The following is a 15607-nucleotide window of genomic DNA, read 5'->3' on the forward strand; positions in this document are numbered from 1 at the left end:
CACTGCCTGCTGTCCTTTATCTGCTTGTGACGTTTGTGGCGCCAGAAATCAAGGGCTTGCTTCGAGAGGGGTGTGTGTTTGTTAGCCAGCTAGCAATGACCATAAACCCGGGAACGTATAAGGATAATTAAATAATTTTATATAAGCCTTGCTTTATTATATCTAATGTATGCTTGAGTGAACGAACCATCATAGCTAAATCAAGATGGTGATGCTACGCAGCAGCAGTGGGGGTGCAGAACCAGCAACTCCGAAGAGAAATTCTCACTTGGACACCAGCTCCGAGTTTCTGTCTCTACTTCCCGCCTCGCAGCGCAAGTCTGCCCGCAGTGCCCAGAGGAAGCGCGGCCCGAATGACAGCTACAGCAGCGGCATCGAAAACAACACGCTAAATGTGAGTTGCTTCATAGCTAGTGAGCTAACTGTCCAGAGTTTGTCATAGCGATGTAATGTAACGTTAACAGGAAGCTTTAGCTCGGAAATTGTTGATTACTTTATTTACCAACCATTAACGTACCACATATGTGTTGTGCTAACTAGCTAGCTTGCTATTGTAGCCAGCCAACATTATGTACCTAGCTAGCTGAAGCAAAGGGAATTGTAATGTGTGGTCTGCTCCAACACACAGGGTCACTTAGTGGTGAAGGAGGAGGACAGCACCCCAGGAGGCCTGAGGACCAGGGGTAAGAGAGTCAAGTCCTTTGCTGATATGAATGGCAAGACCCCTACTTCCCCACAATCAGAGGGAAAGACCCCAAAATCTCCACAAGCAGAGGGCAAGACCCCAAAATCTCCACAAGCAGAGGACCAAACTGGTGAACACTGTACAAGGTGATTCCTCACGCACGGACAAGCATTTATAATCATTGTATGGACCTCTTTGCTGAACTGCCAAGTCTGCCGCCCTCTAAAAACACAAATGTTTGAAAAATCATACGTTTAACCCTGTCTCCACAGAAAATCTCCAAGATTGCAGGGAGATGGAAATGCATCTATTGACAAGCAAGCAGGTAAATGGTAATTTTGTAATGAAACATGATGTCTGACTTCGCAGCTGAGCCTCCCTTCCATATCTGGGGAGAAATTACATGGCACATCATTTTGATTTAATTAGGGATGCATGACATATATATATATATATATATATTGGAAATTATATCGGTATAGGCAGATTTTTATATATATATATATATATATATATCGGTATTAAAGTCACACAGAAGTTAAAAAAGCGTTCTGTCCCATTTTGGTTCACATAATTGGTCATAGTGTTCGCCTATTCAACGATGTATGCCAAAAAAAGTACAACATTTTACTTTTGTTGTAATCTTATATCAAAGTATATAATTTCTTTCTTCCTGGAAAACGGTAGGTCACGTGCAATTACGACAACAGGTACCTTCGATTTTAAGCCAATAATCTCACAACATCCACCCGTCAATCAACGCTATCCTTCTATCGAATCTGTCTAAAGTTCTTAAAACCCGTCCACTTGTCAATGTTCCAATCAAATTCCTCTAAACATTTGTCCCACCCTCATAGCTTGTTTGCGTCGGAAATACGTCAAACTACGGAAGTTAGATGATCTCAAACGTCCGTTTCTGTGCAACTTTAAAGGACAATGCTTATTTTTGACAAGCTGGACCTTATTTACGACATATTATAAGACGTTTGACTCACCGAGATCACTTTGGTGTAGTTCGGAGGCATGTAGAAGAAATTTAAAATCCAGTATATCCATGTAATGGCGGTGGTGGGGGCACCGAGAATGCAGTTTCTAAAAATCTATTTTCTGCCGCGAAACGGTTGTTTTCATCAATCTGTCTTTATGAATCGCTAGTTGTCCAGCACGCATGCGCACAGCACGCAATCGTTGCTCCAGCACGCTGTGCGCATGCATGCTGGAGCAAGTGAGGAAGCTATTTGGTGTCTAAAGATGTTTCTAAAGATCATATTACAGAGGCATGTGAAAAACCACAACAGGCCTACCCTCTATGTAAGCACAACTAGCGATTCATAAAGACAGATTGATGAAAACAACCGTTTCGCGGCAGAAAATAGATTTTTAGAAACTGCATTCTCGGTGCCCCCACCACCGCCATTACATGCATATACTGGCTCGTGCTGGATTTTACATTTCTTCTACATGCCTCCGAACTACACCAAAGTGATCTCGTTGAGTCAAACGTCTTATAATATGTCGTAAATAAGGTCCAGGTTGTCAAAAACGAGCATTGTCCTTTAATATATCGCTATCGGTCCGATGTGCAAAATGGCACATATGAACAATTTTTCCAGGTCTAGCTGCTGTTGTGTGTTGTTTTTGAGAGGAAATAATCCGTATTAGGGATGCACGATATATCGGCAGTCATATCGTTGTTAATCATTTTTTTAATATATCGTTATCGGTCTGATGTGGAAAACAGTGCCGATGTGAACAGCTGATAATGTTTTCTGTCTAGCTGCTGTTGGGTGTGTTGTTTTTGAGAGGAAACAATCCGGTAAATCCATGATTTATTGGCTTTTCCAAATGTTTTTACATGTGTTTTTCAGTATGTACAAAATCTGATTATCATAGAAATGAAAAGAAAATATAAACATCGGTAAATATCGGTTATCGACCATAACGGCAATGTTAATGGCCGGGTTTCCTGAAAGCTTCTTAGCGCTAAGAAGGTTTCAGGAAACCCGGCCAATATCTGTTATCGGTTTCGGTGTCTCCCTAGTTTTAATATATTTTTGTCTACTACGGTTCACATTACAGATGAGGTTGAGGAAGAACCACCCAGTCCTATGAGGACGCACTTTGGCTTGCGTAGCAGGAAGGTGGATAGCACTGTGCGACGCAGCTCCAGAATCACCCGATATAAGCGCAACTCCAGGAACCAATCTGTGCTCTATGACCGACTCATCACCAAGTAAGACACTTTGACGATTCAATTCATGTCAGGTTAGAAAAACCCATTGAAAGCAAAAAAAGAAAAACATTGCCACTATGGTTCCCAATGGATACCAATGTAAAGCTCAGCAGACAGTTTTCAGTAGCACAAAGCTGAATGGTCGCCTGGCTATAGTGTTCATAAGGAGTGTGTGTGCACAATCACAATTATTGTTGTTATTATTATTACTTAAAAATGTGTTGCTCTCTTTCATCCTTACAGTACGGCCGAGGCAGTGCTGCAGAAGATGGACGACATGCAGAAGATGCGACGGCGATCGAGGAGCAGAGACACTGGGGAGGAGGTAAGCCCCTGTTTCACACACAGGAGACCATCCTAAGTTGACAAGATTGACCATAGCTGCCGTCGGTTCTGGGAAAGGTCAAATTAAAGAGCCCAGATGGTTTTTATTTATTTTGTGATCTCCTTGTCATTGCACAAGCTTGGGATGTACACGAGAGCCAAGAGAGAGAGGACTTCTGAGAGAATAGACGAGGAGAGTGAAGACACACAGGAGAAGGAGAATGAAGGTAAGACCACATCTGTGTTTTTTTAATATAGTTTTTTCTATTTCTCTTCCTGCTCTATATTCACTGTGATGCTTATCGACACAGATTATAGTGAGGATGACGAGGTAGAAGAGGACGAGGAAGGCAACCCTGAGGCAGATGAGGGTGAAGAAGACGAGGAGGAGGAGAATCAGAAACGCTACGACTTCAGGCAGAGGAAAGCTGCGGTCCGCTACCAGGCTCCTCAGGATGGTTGGTGCAGGGTTTTGATTTTGTCTTGACCTCAACCTCATTGACGAATAATCAGTGAACTGAGAAGGAAGAGGGCAGGAGTGCTGGGAAGTTCAGACGGGTGTCATGAAGGCGCTCTGGTCGGGAACACAATTGTTTGAAGAAGAACTTCAAAACTTGCAAAAAAGTTGAAAAGCCTTTAAGATGGCTATTTCATTAGGAAATCATAATCCACAGTGCATGTTAAAAACTGGGCTGGGTACAACCCAAGTGTAGAGGCACAAGCCTTCAGTGTGTAACCTACAGCACAGATTTTCCCCTTTTGCTAATACAAAATAATGACACCAGAGCAGAAAGACAATGAACACGGGTGACTCCAATGGATGCCTCACAAAAGTTTGTCTCAAAATATTAAAGCTTATCTTAAGTGACAGATGCAAAGTGTGACCACTAGGTGGTACAGAGGGAGTGTAGGGACAATAATGGGAACAACATTAAAATATTTTAGTTTACAGACGACAAAAAGCAATAACAATCTAAAACATGGGACCACATGCATTAGAGCAACTACAAAAAAGGACTGAAATCAATTTCTTCGTTTAGTCCTGGGTCTAATGTGGTCTGCATTTGAGAGATATAAAAAGTGTCTCTCTGCAATTGTAATTTCAGATGATCACCATCCCAAATATCCTTTTTGATGGTTTCTAGGCATTCAACCACAAGGTTGGTTGCTGGATTACTGTAATACACATAAAAGTGCTTAGCCATAGGGTCATCCAAATTGGCTTTTCTAATGGCATACTTGTGCTCAGACTGTCTTTCAGTCGTCTCTTTGTCTGGCCTGTGTAGAAGCAGCCACATGTATAAGATAAGCAGTACAACAAGCGTAGTGTTACAGTTAATAAACAATTTGATGTCATACCCCTTATGAGTCTTAAATCACTAAATTGCTTACATGCCTTTATATGATCACAATGGTTACAGGTGCTACATTTGTAAGTACCCTTCACTGTTCGATGAAGCCAGGTTTTGTTGTTGTTAGCACTTAGCAGGGAGATGGCTTGGCACACACCTGTCCGGTAGTTCTGACTCATTGATTAGTGAACATGCTAGATATTTAATTGAGACTTTTTGTGTTGTACTGTTGTGTGTGTTTTTTGTGTTACTGTTGGTCTGAAGTTTTTTTTTGTACCAGATAATGTTGTCAATGACTGACCTGGTAGAGGCTAAATACAACTGATCTCCCCTCCCTCTCCACCCCCAGAACCCAGGAAACAGCCCATCTACTTCAAGAGGCACTCATCCCCCACCAGGACCAGACGGAGGTTCAGGTTCAGCTCCACCGCCCCCAGGAGCCCCTACAACAGAAGAAGAGGCAGCAGGTCAGCCACACCATGCACGCTGTATACCAGCGACACACACACTGTATACCAGCGACACACACACGCACACACACCGTATACCAGCGCCAGACACACACGCACACATACGCTGTGTACCAGCGACACATACATACTGTGCAACATGTCTTCCCTGGACGTCTTACACAGACACACACGGTAGGCATACCAAGAACTGGTGTCCCGGATGCAGATAAAGCTGTTTGGACTAAGAGGTCCTTGGAGAGTGGATTTCATATGTTGTACTATGATGACTATGCTTGACCTGTGTCTGGGGAACTGCTAATTGATTCAACTGCCTTTAACAAAAACCCAACATTAATAATTGTGTTGAATGCAGTACACCATTGCAATCCTCTATTTCTCTTCTTTCTCCATTTCATTTTGTGCATCCACAGGAGTGGGTCTGATCGGTAAGATGCAGCAGTACTAGTCTCTAGACCTTATGGTGTTGTTAGGAGGGTGGATAATACTGGGGAAGTTGAGAGCTTCTTTCTGTGTGTTTTGGAGTTATGTTGAAGTTACCACTTAATGGCGCTTATTTGGTGGTGGTTCATAGTAAGAGAATGCATCTTCTTCCTAGTGTGACTTTCTGACTTTGTCCCGATGAGTGAGTGATTGATTGACATGCGGTTGATCCTATGTAGAAGAAGACATGCCATCCACAGCAGCGACTCTACGTCCTCCTCCTCCTCTTCCTCCTCTTCGGATGATGAGAAGTTCCAGAGACGGAGGAAGAACAGGAGCCGGCCCGTCAACAGGTAAAAACTGCGCTGTCCTGACCACTCTGTCATAGATGTGCATAGTATTCATCACTTGTCGTTTGTTGGAACCAATATTAGAAATAATTAGTTGTAAATATTAAATGAACAATGACTCCACCCAAAGGACATGAAATATATATATATATATATATATATATATATATATATATATATATATATATATATATATATATATATATATATATATCTAATAGAATTGGCGTTAGAAAATTGGTACATTTGGGGGGGGAAAGGCCAAACATCATTGAATAATGGTTGAGCTAGTTGGTCTGGTTGATGTTTCCTTTTTATAACCGTTTTACAACCATTTTTCTGTCTTTGCTGTCCCATAGGTGCCTGCCCATGAACCTGGTCAAAGAGGACCTATTAGGGATCCACAAGGACAGGATGAAGATAGGGGCCAGTTTGGCAGACGTTGACCCTATGCAGATTGACCGTACGGTTAGTTGCACTCTTATTCAGTCTCACTCATACCAAAATGTGCAGCAGGGTGAGAACACGGCCAGCAAGTCACTTTAGATGAGATGCTAGATGGAGTATACTGGCATGAAATCCTGTCTGTGTTCCCCAGGTGCGCTTCGACAGTATCGGCGGTCTGACCAGACACATCTCAGCCCTGAAAGAGATGGTGGTCTTCCCTCTGCTCTACCCAGAGGTGTTTGAGAGGTTCAAGATCCAACCCCCAAGGTAATGAATTATGGGAGAACTAGGAGAGATGATGCCATGATATATTCTAGATACTTTTATTTCAGACTTGGATTGAAAACTGAATCAGGAATCTGGGAAGGTTTGCAGTTATTATATGTGTTTTTTGATGCACAAAAACCTAGAGGTTGCTCTATGTGTGTGCGTGTGCGTGCGTGCCTCTCTGTGGCTGTCCCTCTTTCTCCCTCTAGGGGCTGTCTGTTCTACGGCCCCCCGGGGACAGGGAAGACCCTGGTGGCCAGAGCGCTGGCTAACGAATGCAGCCAGGGGGAGAGGAAGGTGTCCTTCTTCATGAGGAAGGGGGCCGACTGCCTCAGCAAGTGGGTGGGCGAGTCTGAGCGCCAGCTACGACTGCTCTTTGACCAGGTAAACCCCAGCAATAGCAGGTGGACATGTGCTCATGAAGCCAAGTTGAATCAGGAGTAGGTAGTATACTATAAAAAATAAAATAAATCTCCCCCCCCCCCCATTCCATAGGCCTATCAGATGCGACCATCCATCATCTTCTTTGATGAGATTGATGGCTTGGCTCCGGTCAGGTCCAGCAGACAGGATCAAATACACAGGTGAAACCCTGGAGATGCCATGAAGTCAGACACTTCCCAAATTGTAAAATTGCCTCAGGACACAGATGAAGCCTTGGCCTAGACTTGTCTTAGAGTAATCATAAATAAATAATTAAATGAATAGATCTCTCCAACTCTCCATCAACCGGACAAATCTTTATCTGTGTCCATGAAGCTGGCCCTTCATGTTACAGTAGAAAGTCTGATCAGGTTTTACAGTGGTAACTGAGGCGTGCTTCTGACCTGTGCGCTTCATGCAGCTCCATTGTATCCACGCTGCTGGCTCTGATGGACGGGCTGGACAGCCGGGGGGAAGTGGTCGTGATCGGAGCCACCAACAGGCTGGACTCCATCGACCCCGCCCTCAGAAGACCCGGACGCTTCGACCGAGAGTTCCTCTTTGGCCTGCCGGACAGAGAGGTAGGGAGAAATATGAATACAGTCGTCTTTATCTCTAATTCTCTAGGGGTGTAAAGCTCATCAAATGCTAGTGACAGTCTGACAGGGTAAATGCTAAATGGACTGCACTTATATAGCGATTTTATCCAAAGCGCTTTACAATGAAGGCTTCTCATTCACCCATTCACACACACATACACACACCAGTGGTGGCAGCTGCCATGCAAGGTGCTAGCCTGCTCATTGGGGTTCAGTGTCCTGCCCAAGGACACTTCAACATGTCGTCAGGAGGAGCCGGGATTCGAAACACTCTCATGGTTCTCTGAGTGGATGCTGTCGCACCCAACTAAATTTCACTCCTCCAGAATAAATAAAGATGACTTGGATGACTTGATTTGACATGATGACCTGTCATCAACCACTATCTACAATCAGGTCCATGCTGTGAAGGAAAAGCTTTCTCTAACTTTTTGAAATATTTGAATAATAAGTTGTAATAATGTAATGCCTTAATGCCTCTGCAGGCTCGTAAAGACATTCTGAAGATCCACACCAGACAGTGGGACCCTCAGCCGTCTGATGCTTTCCTGGAGGAGCTGGCAGACAAGTGTGTTGGTATGGAAACATTTTCATCCCCTCCAGAATTTTCAGAAAATCTACCAAAAAAGATTCTTAGAATGTTTGAACTGACTGTTTTTTTGTTACTGGAGCCTGAGTCTGGATTAAGCCTAGCCCCAGACAGGGGCAATAATTTCGGAAGGGCTCTGTGGTTACTTCCACACTTGTCCTAATCTGTGTGAACCAGCTCTTTGTGGAAATTGCTTCCAGTACTCGACATAAACCATCCACACACAGTAGACCACCCCCTCACCATCCTTCACACACTCGTTCTAGGTTACTGCGGCGCAGACATCAAGGCAGTGTGTGGCGAGGCGGCTCTGTGCGCCCTGCGCAGGCGTTACCCTCAGATCTACTCCTCCTCCCAGAAGCTGCTGCTTGACGTCTCCTCCATCTGCATCGGCAGCCGCGACTTCCTGTCCGCTATGCGCCGGACCCTGCCGGCCTCCCAGAGAGCGGTCGCCAGCCCTGCCAAGGCACTGACGCCTGTGATGCAACCACTGATCGGCACAGCACTACAGAATGTTCTGGAAGTCCTGGGGAAGCTGTTCCCCCATGCTGAGCAGGGGCTCAACAGGAGGAAGGACACTGGTGGGTCTTAGAAAGAAACAGGATGGCTGTTTGAGGCCCTGTTTGGTGGTCATGTTTTAGTGTCTCCCAAAGTGTTTCTCTGTATGATCATGTTTCACTTCTTATTCATATATCAGGGTTCCCACGGGTCATGGAATTTGTATAATATCATGGAATTTTTAAATGGGTATTCCAGTCAGAGAAGTCCCCTCTTCTTTAAAATGTATCTAATGAATCTTCAGAACTGCAGCCACTTTCACCACTTAACTATCAGGTGAATTTGCAATTATGCCATGTTGCAGCTGCCTGAAAACGAAAGCGAACATGCCATTTGTAGTCATTGAAATGGCATGGAATTTCATATTCCACCTTGAGAGTATAAACCTTGATATAATGTTAGTAGTAGAGCGGTTGAATCAGGTAGGTATGCATATAGAACACAAACATGGATTTCCATGTTACCCCATGACTGAATTGAGAACCACAATTTGACAATGAGCGACCTCTCCCTGTACGTGTGTCAGATGTTCCTGGTGGTGCCCTGGAGGATGATCTGATATTCAGTGAAGATGAGGACTCAGCCGTATGCCCAAGTGGACTCTCTCACACACAGCCCAAACCAGCCAAGGGGTTCTTGCATTTCCACAGGTGTCATGTTTTTTTTTTTGATTCGAAAAGTACCACACCTTTTACACTTGGAGCACTGAATTACTGTATTAGATTTTATTTAGACAGGGAAGAAGCTTTTGAGGCCTGGGTCTCCTAAAAGGTTGCCCAGTGGTTACTTGCATGAAACCTACAGACATAAAATCAACACTGATATGGAACCAATTTTAAAATACTTCAAAAATACATATGAACAACATAACGCAATATGAAAATGGGAATTTAAAAACAGCGACATTCTTCAGAAAGTAGTTCAGACACCATCCACTTGAAATGGCCTGACCTGCTATGCTAATATAGGAGTATTGAGTGCTCTGCGCGTGGGCTTTTATTAACCTCCCTTCTCTTCCCCTTCCTCCTGTCTCCATTCCCCCCCTCCAGGAGTGTGTTGAGCCAGCCCACCTCCTACCGGCCCCGGCTGCTACTGGCGGGCCGCCCCGGGTCGGGACAAAGCGCCCATCTAGCGCCTGCCGTGCTCCACGCTCTGGAGAAGTTCACCGTCTACACCCTGGACTTGGCTGTGCTCTTCGGGGTCAGCTCCACAGCCCCGGAGGAGGCCTGCACTCAGGTAGGCCACAGAAGGAGCTACAGTAGTTCTGTTTAGTTGGACTTGGCCTTCAATGAAGGCCCGTCTTTTTCTTTCGTTTTTTAAGTCTTTGTTAAACAATTGCAGACAGAATGAAATATTTGCATGCCCTCTCTGCATTATAACAGTAGCACACCAACACTGCGCTTCATCTCTATGGTAACTGCGCCCGCCAAGTTTGTTTAAATTTTGTTTAACAGACATTTTAGAAGCTATCATACAGCAAACCAATAACACTGCAACCATCTATGACCCCCCAATATGAGATAAAAGGTTTCTGATGTAATTTTTGTCTCTGTGTCATATGACGCTTGTCTCAACCGACCATAAATGTACCTTTAGATTAATTCTGAGTTGGCCTACAGATGAGTTTGTCGGCACGACTTCTGTCTGGTCTGATTGACATTTCTCCTCACATTTGGTGTCTGACTGAGGCCCAAAAACACACCAACCCGAAAGACGACTGCTCCTGACCACTTTTTACCCTGGATTATACACTCAAATGTAACCCCATTATAAGTAACTATCATAAAGACACAGTCTCGACGATAGCCATCGCTGCATTTGCAAGTAAAATCAACATGACTCTCACCGAGCCTGGTCAGCGAGTCTCTCTCCATCCCTCTCTCCCTGTCCTGCAGATCTTCTGTGAGGCAAAGAGGACGTCCCCCAGCATCCTGTACATCCCCCACATCCAGCAGTGGTGGGAGGCGGTGGGCGCGGCCCTGAGAGCCACCTTCCTCAGCCTGCTCCGAGCCATCCCCTCCTTCTCCCCCATCCTGCTGCTGGCCACCTGCAGCCTGCCCCACGAAGACCTGGCTGACGAGGTAGGACACACGCACACACACACGCACATACAAACAGACATGCACACATACAAACAGACACACACACAAACATGCGCGCACACACACACACACACACATACAAACACACACACATACCAACACTCCGCCAGCAGCCTGACCCATGCAGACCTGGCTTACGAGGTACTCAAATACACACCTTCTGGCCTATGATACAAACAAATCACACACCAAGGACTTACCTTTCAGAAACACACACGGGTTCGAAGGTTATTTCATGATCTTTGTCGTCTCCGTCCACAGGTCCAGGACTTATTCCGTATGGAGTACGGGGAGGTCTACCACGTTCAGGTCCCAACACAACAGGAGAGGAGGAATTTCTTTGAAGACCTCATCCTCAATCAAGCTGCCAAAGCCCCCGTGTCACAGAAAAAAGCAGGTAAGACACTCCAAATGGTCAACTGTTATGTGGTTATACGTGAATCACTGAGTGAGTGGAAATGTGAGCTGTAGTCAAAGAAGACTCTTAACACCTCCCCCTCCTCTCTCTCTCTCTCTCTCTCTCTCTCTCTCTCTCTCTCCCCCCCTCCCTACTCCCGACAGTGTTGCAGGCCCTGGAGGTGCTGCCTGTGGCCCCACCGCCCCCCCCTCGCCAGCTGACTGAGAAGGAACAGCAGCGGTTGGAGGAGCAGGAGGAGGACACACTCAGGGAGCTCCGCCTCTTCCTGCGTGACGTCACCAACCGGCTGTCTCTGGACAAGCGCTTCAAGGCCTTCACCAAGCCTGTGGACCTGGAGGAGGTGAGAGTCAGTGGTGTAGCGGCCTTTAAGTGTATATTTAACTATACTTTACCGCCTTTAGGTGCAGTAGGTTACTGAAGTGAGGTAACTAATGGGGATTGAGCGAGTGAGTATACCTAATGTCCATGGCATGAGCCGACATATTGAGTATACCTCTCTGTATACCCTGGACTATACTGGCGAGTGTACCCACACACACTACCTACGCTTTGTCCTCGAAGGGAATACGAATCCTATAACTAATATTACACTGCTGAATATATGGTATAATGTGCACATATACACGGCAGCACGTAGCTTGTGAGGTAGAGCGGCTGGCTGGGGATCACAAGGTCCCCGGTTCGATTCCAGCTCCATTGTGCCGAAATGTCCAGAGCAAGGCACTGAACCCCAAAAAAGCTCACGTTCACTTCTGGCTGCCCCTGGAGGAGGACAGCTTAGATGGGAGAAATGCAGGGAACAATTTCCACCTGAAGAAAGCATGTATGTGTGTTGTGTTCTGTGATCACCGCACATGCGTGTGTGTAATCGCTGTCACTCTGTGGCCAAAAAAAAGAGACCCTCGAGGACCTGGGATTTTTTTTTTTTAGAGAGAGAGAGAGAAAGAGGACTCACACATTGAAACGGAGTCTCCTCCATGATTCCCCATAGGGATTGAAAAAGTGCACACTCGTTCAGATCTAGGCTTGAACCTGTGTGTTCTGTCCTGTCCAGGTTCCTGACTACGCCACAGTGATCAAGCAGCCCATGGACCTGTCCACTGTCCTGTCCAAGATCGACCTGCACAAATATGTGACCGTGAAGGAGTTCGTACACGACGTGGACCTCATCTGGCAGAACGCTCTGGAGTACAACCCCGACCGAGACCCCTCAGGTACTGGGAATCGGCAGGGCCATATTATCACCATATTTCATATATGCAGATCCTACTATATACTGATATGTATTGCTATTTCCTTGGCTATACAGCCTGGCAATTATTTATTACTCACCGGCATACACACTAGCTTACTTACTTTCCATTTCCAATTTTCCAGTTACATATCTTTTTATCTTTTTATGCTAATTTGAGAAGGGCTGGATTCCTTGATTTAAAAACAAATATCCATTCAGAATTACGTCTTGTAAGAGATTGTTTTCAAATGCGATGTGTACACTGTACACTTCATATGAACACTGATGACAAGCGTAACCCTAAACTTATGTCTCTCCATGCCCCTTGCTGCCTGATTCCAGACCGTCAGATTCGCCATCGTGCCTGCGCACTGAAAGACACAGTCCATGCCATCATCAGAGACGAGCTGGACGAAAACTTCGAAAAGATCTGTGAGGACATCAAGGTGTCGCGCAGCACTAGAGGTGAATGCGTGTTTCCTCTGTAGAACAGGCATAGTTTCTTTTCTTACTGGTTCTGTAAAAGATGTGTGTAACAGCAACACTTTGACAACATTGAGCTTTCTCAGAGCTTTTGTGAATCTTTTTGTAGCGTGAAGATAATCTTGAATCCATCTTTGGACGACAAAAGATGATCTCAGTGCTACAAGGTGTTTTAGAAATGCAGCCCTGTTCAGTCCGTTATATGATTTTTGTGCTGCTTTTCACCCATTCAGGTTGTCACTGATCTGCTCCGTTCTTAGTTTTTAAACTCCCTCTGATCTCACTCCAGGCTGTTCAGCATCGAGGTTTGCTCCGTCCTACTACCACGTCCTGCCCAAGCAGCCAAAAGCAGTGGACCCCCTAACCAGCGAGGTGGCCCCCTCCAAAGAGCCTGTGGCTCCGCCTCTAGCTGTCAGCACTCCTCGAGCTACAGGTTAGAATTTGTCTGGCGCTCACCGCTGGTTATTCAAAGTCAACAGTCTGCTCTGTGCTTCTGTGTCTGAATGTTGCCTGTTGCCCACAGCAGCCCCGAAGAAGAAGAGGAGGCGTGGCCGCTGGTGTAACGGCATCCTGACCAAAAAGAAGGCCCCCCACGCCTCCAACCAGGTCGACTCTGGGGAGGAAGAGGAAGATGAGGAGGAAGAAGAGGGTGATGGGAAAGGAGCGGAGAGTGAGGACGTTGGCGAAGAGTCCGTCCAGACTCTTCCTGGGTCAGGCACAGAGGGTGTTGATACCGAGCATGCCCAGACAGAGCAGGAGTGCCAGCCAATGGAAGAAGAGGAGGGTGGAGAGGCAGTCTCCCAGGGGGGGGCGGAGAAGGTGGAGCAGAACAGCCAGGCATCAGTTGAGGGAGTAGAAGGGAATAGCCAGACCACTTTGGAGGGGGGAGAACATGACAATCGGGTCGAGGGGGGCGATCGGAAGAACCACCGCCCCTCTGAAGATGACCAGAAGTGCCATGGCCCAGCAGAGGGAGGTGTTCAGAACAGCCATGTCCCCTCAGAGGCAGGAGACCAGGGCCAGGCCTCCACATCACACAACCCTGACCATGAGAGAATGGGGCCTGGCATGGAGGAGGAGGAGGCTTGCACAGGTTTGTATTAATATACAGCGCCTGTATAAAAAATAAAAACAGGCTGAGGTGCCGTTTAGTGATTTGGGTGATTTTTGTGGTGTCTAGCCATTGAATTTTCTACCTTTGTCAAGAATGAGCAACATGGAAGTACTATGAATGGGCCAGTCCCTAGGGTTCTCTGTCTGTTGGGTCAGTGTTTTGATTTAGTCTTGTGTGTGCTCTATCTTAGAGAGGGGCACAAGGCGTATGACCCGTGGGCTGAAAAACCAGGTGCTGCAGCAGCAGATGATTGATTTGGACAAGGCCCTGAAGATCCTGGACCAGAAGACCCCTCAACTGGTGGTGGACAGAGAGAAGCTCAGGGTAAAACATAGGTCTTCTATATTGCTGAAGACTGTGCCAGCTGGGCACTGTGGCCGTTGCACATTAAATGTGTCTCTGTTGACTCATACTCGGTGTGTATGTAAGCAAGCATTCCTGTGTTGTAGGAGCTGCTGGGGAGAGTGGTGTCCAAGACTGAGGACTATGAGGTGTACCAGCTGGAAAAGCTCTATGCCCTGCTCTGCCAGAGCATCTACAGACACCGCAGAAACTATGACAAGACCGCACTACTGCAGGTGTGCCACTGTTCAGTCAGTTGTCAGTGTTCAAACAAGCACAGGCTTTGGATTCTATACATGATTAAATGGACGCCCAGTAGATACAATAATTTGTTAGTTGATTATTTTCTCATCACACTTCTTTTCTAATGACCTTATTTTTGTCTCATTCTAGGAGATGGCGAAAGAAATTGAAGATTTTTCAAGTTTCATCAGTATACAGTCAAGATAATATGACAATTTTTAGGTCATTCTTTCTTGTGTAAAATGTATAAAGAACAACTATTTTCATAGAAATATACAGATCGTATTTGTATATTTCCTAACGACTTGTATACCATTTCCTTTTATTTTATAAAAGGTTTTTTCCCACATTTGTTCACTCAAGTCTTCCTCTTTATCTGTTTATGATTATGAAAATGCATAATTTGAACCTTGCCTATTCACTTTGTCTGCTTTGTTCACCTGGCTACTGCTGAGTTAGAGAGGAGAGGATGTTGAGACAGATATACTGACCTACGAGTGTGATTAGAGGAAGTTGTTTTTGGCCAGCAACAAGCCTGCTTTGCTTCTTTTGACCAAAGGCCAATGTCTAGTGCCAAGGAGGACAATGGTGCTCTGAGACTTAGGGGAATGCTCCATTCCAGACAGTTATTCCCTCATGTTCCCTTGTATACTTATTTTTTTACAGATCTGATCAAATTGGATTGACGTAAACCGCCAGTTAAGAGGAGAGGCTAGTATACCCAGTCCAGATGTTTAAGGTATCGAGGACATTTCGGAGGAACCAACATTCTTAAAGTAGCCTAACGAGTCCTGGTTGACAGGTCTGATGGTGTCTGTTACTATGAGAAATTCTAGTTTAGTTACGAACTTAACGAATGATTTATGTCAGTGGTTGTACATTTTATTAGAATAAAAAAGGCGAAGTAGACATGCAAACCATCGAGGCAAACGTTTTTTTTAATTCTGCAGA

The 15607-nt window shown here is 45.5% G+C and overlaps 1 protein-coding gene across 2 annotated transcripts; it reads left to right on the forward strand.

The window, feature by feature from the left end:
* The first annotated feature begins 85 nt into the window (after positions 1-85).
* On the forward strand, positions 86-15354 carry atad2 (ATPase family AAA domain containing 2). Of its 2 annotated transcripts, XM_084443949.1 has the most exons (28): positions 86-394; positions 629-831; positions 958-1010; positions 2765-2918; positions 3162-3243; positions 3382-3469; positions 3554-3700; positions 4944-5061; positions 5727-5840; positions 6197-6305; positions 6436-6551; positions 6761-6935; positions 7047-7135; positions 7396-7555; positions 8059-8149; positions 8429-8743; positions 9247-9370; positions 9770-9956; positions 10616-10801; positions 11084-11219; positions 11384-11580; positions 12295-12454; positions 12817-12939; positions 13247-13390; positions 13481-14050; positions 14262-14395; positions 14521-14649; positions 14807-15354. In XM_084443949.1, the coding sequence occupies exons 1-28, from the start codon at positions 206-208 to the stop codon at positions 14861-14863; spliced, it is 4350 nt and encodes a 1449-aa protein (XP_084300075.1). In that variant the 5' UTR covers positions 86-205; the 3' UTR covers positions 14864-15354. The 2 variants fall into 2 exon arrangements, with proteins under 2 accessions (XP_084300075.1, XP_084300076.1); XM_084443950.1 differs by lacking the exons at positions 86-394; positions 629-831; positions 958-1010 and adding an exon at positions 2490-2501.
* The last annotated feature ends 253 nt before the right edge of the window (positions 15355-15607 follow it).

Source organism: Borostomias antarcticus (genome assembly GCF_949987555.1).
Source record: "Borostomias antarcticus genome assembly, chromosome: 10".
NCBI classification, from domain to species: domain Eukaryota; kingdom Metazoa; phylum Chordata; class Actinopteri; order Stomiiformes; family Stomiidae; genus Borostomias; species Borostomias antarcticus.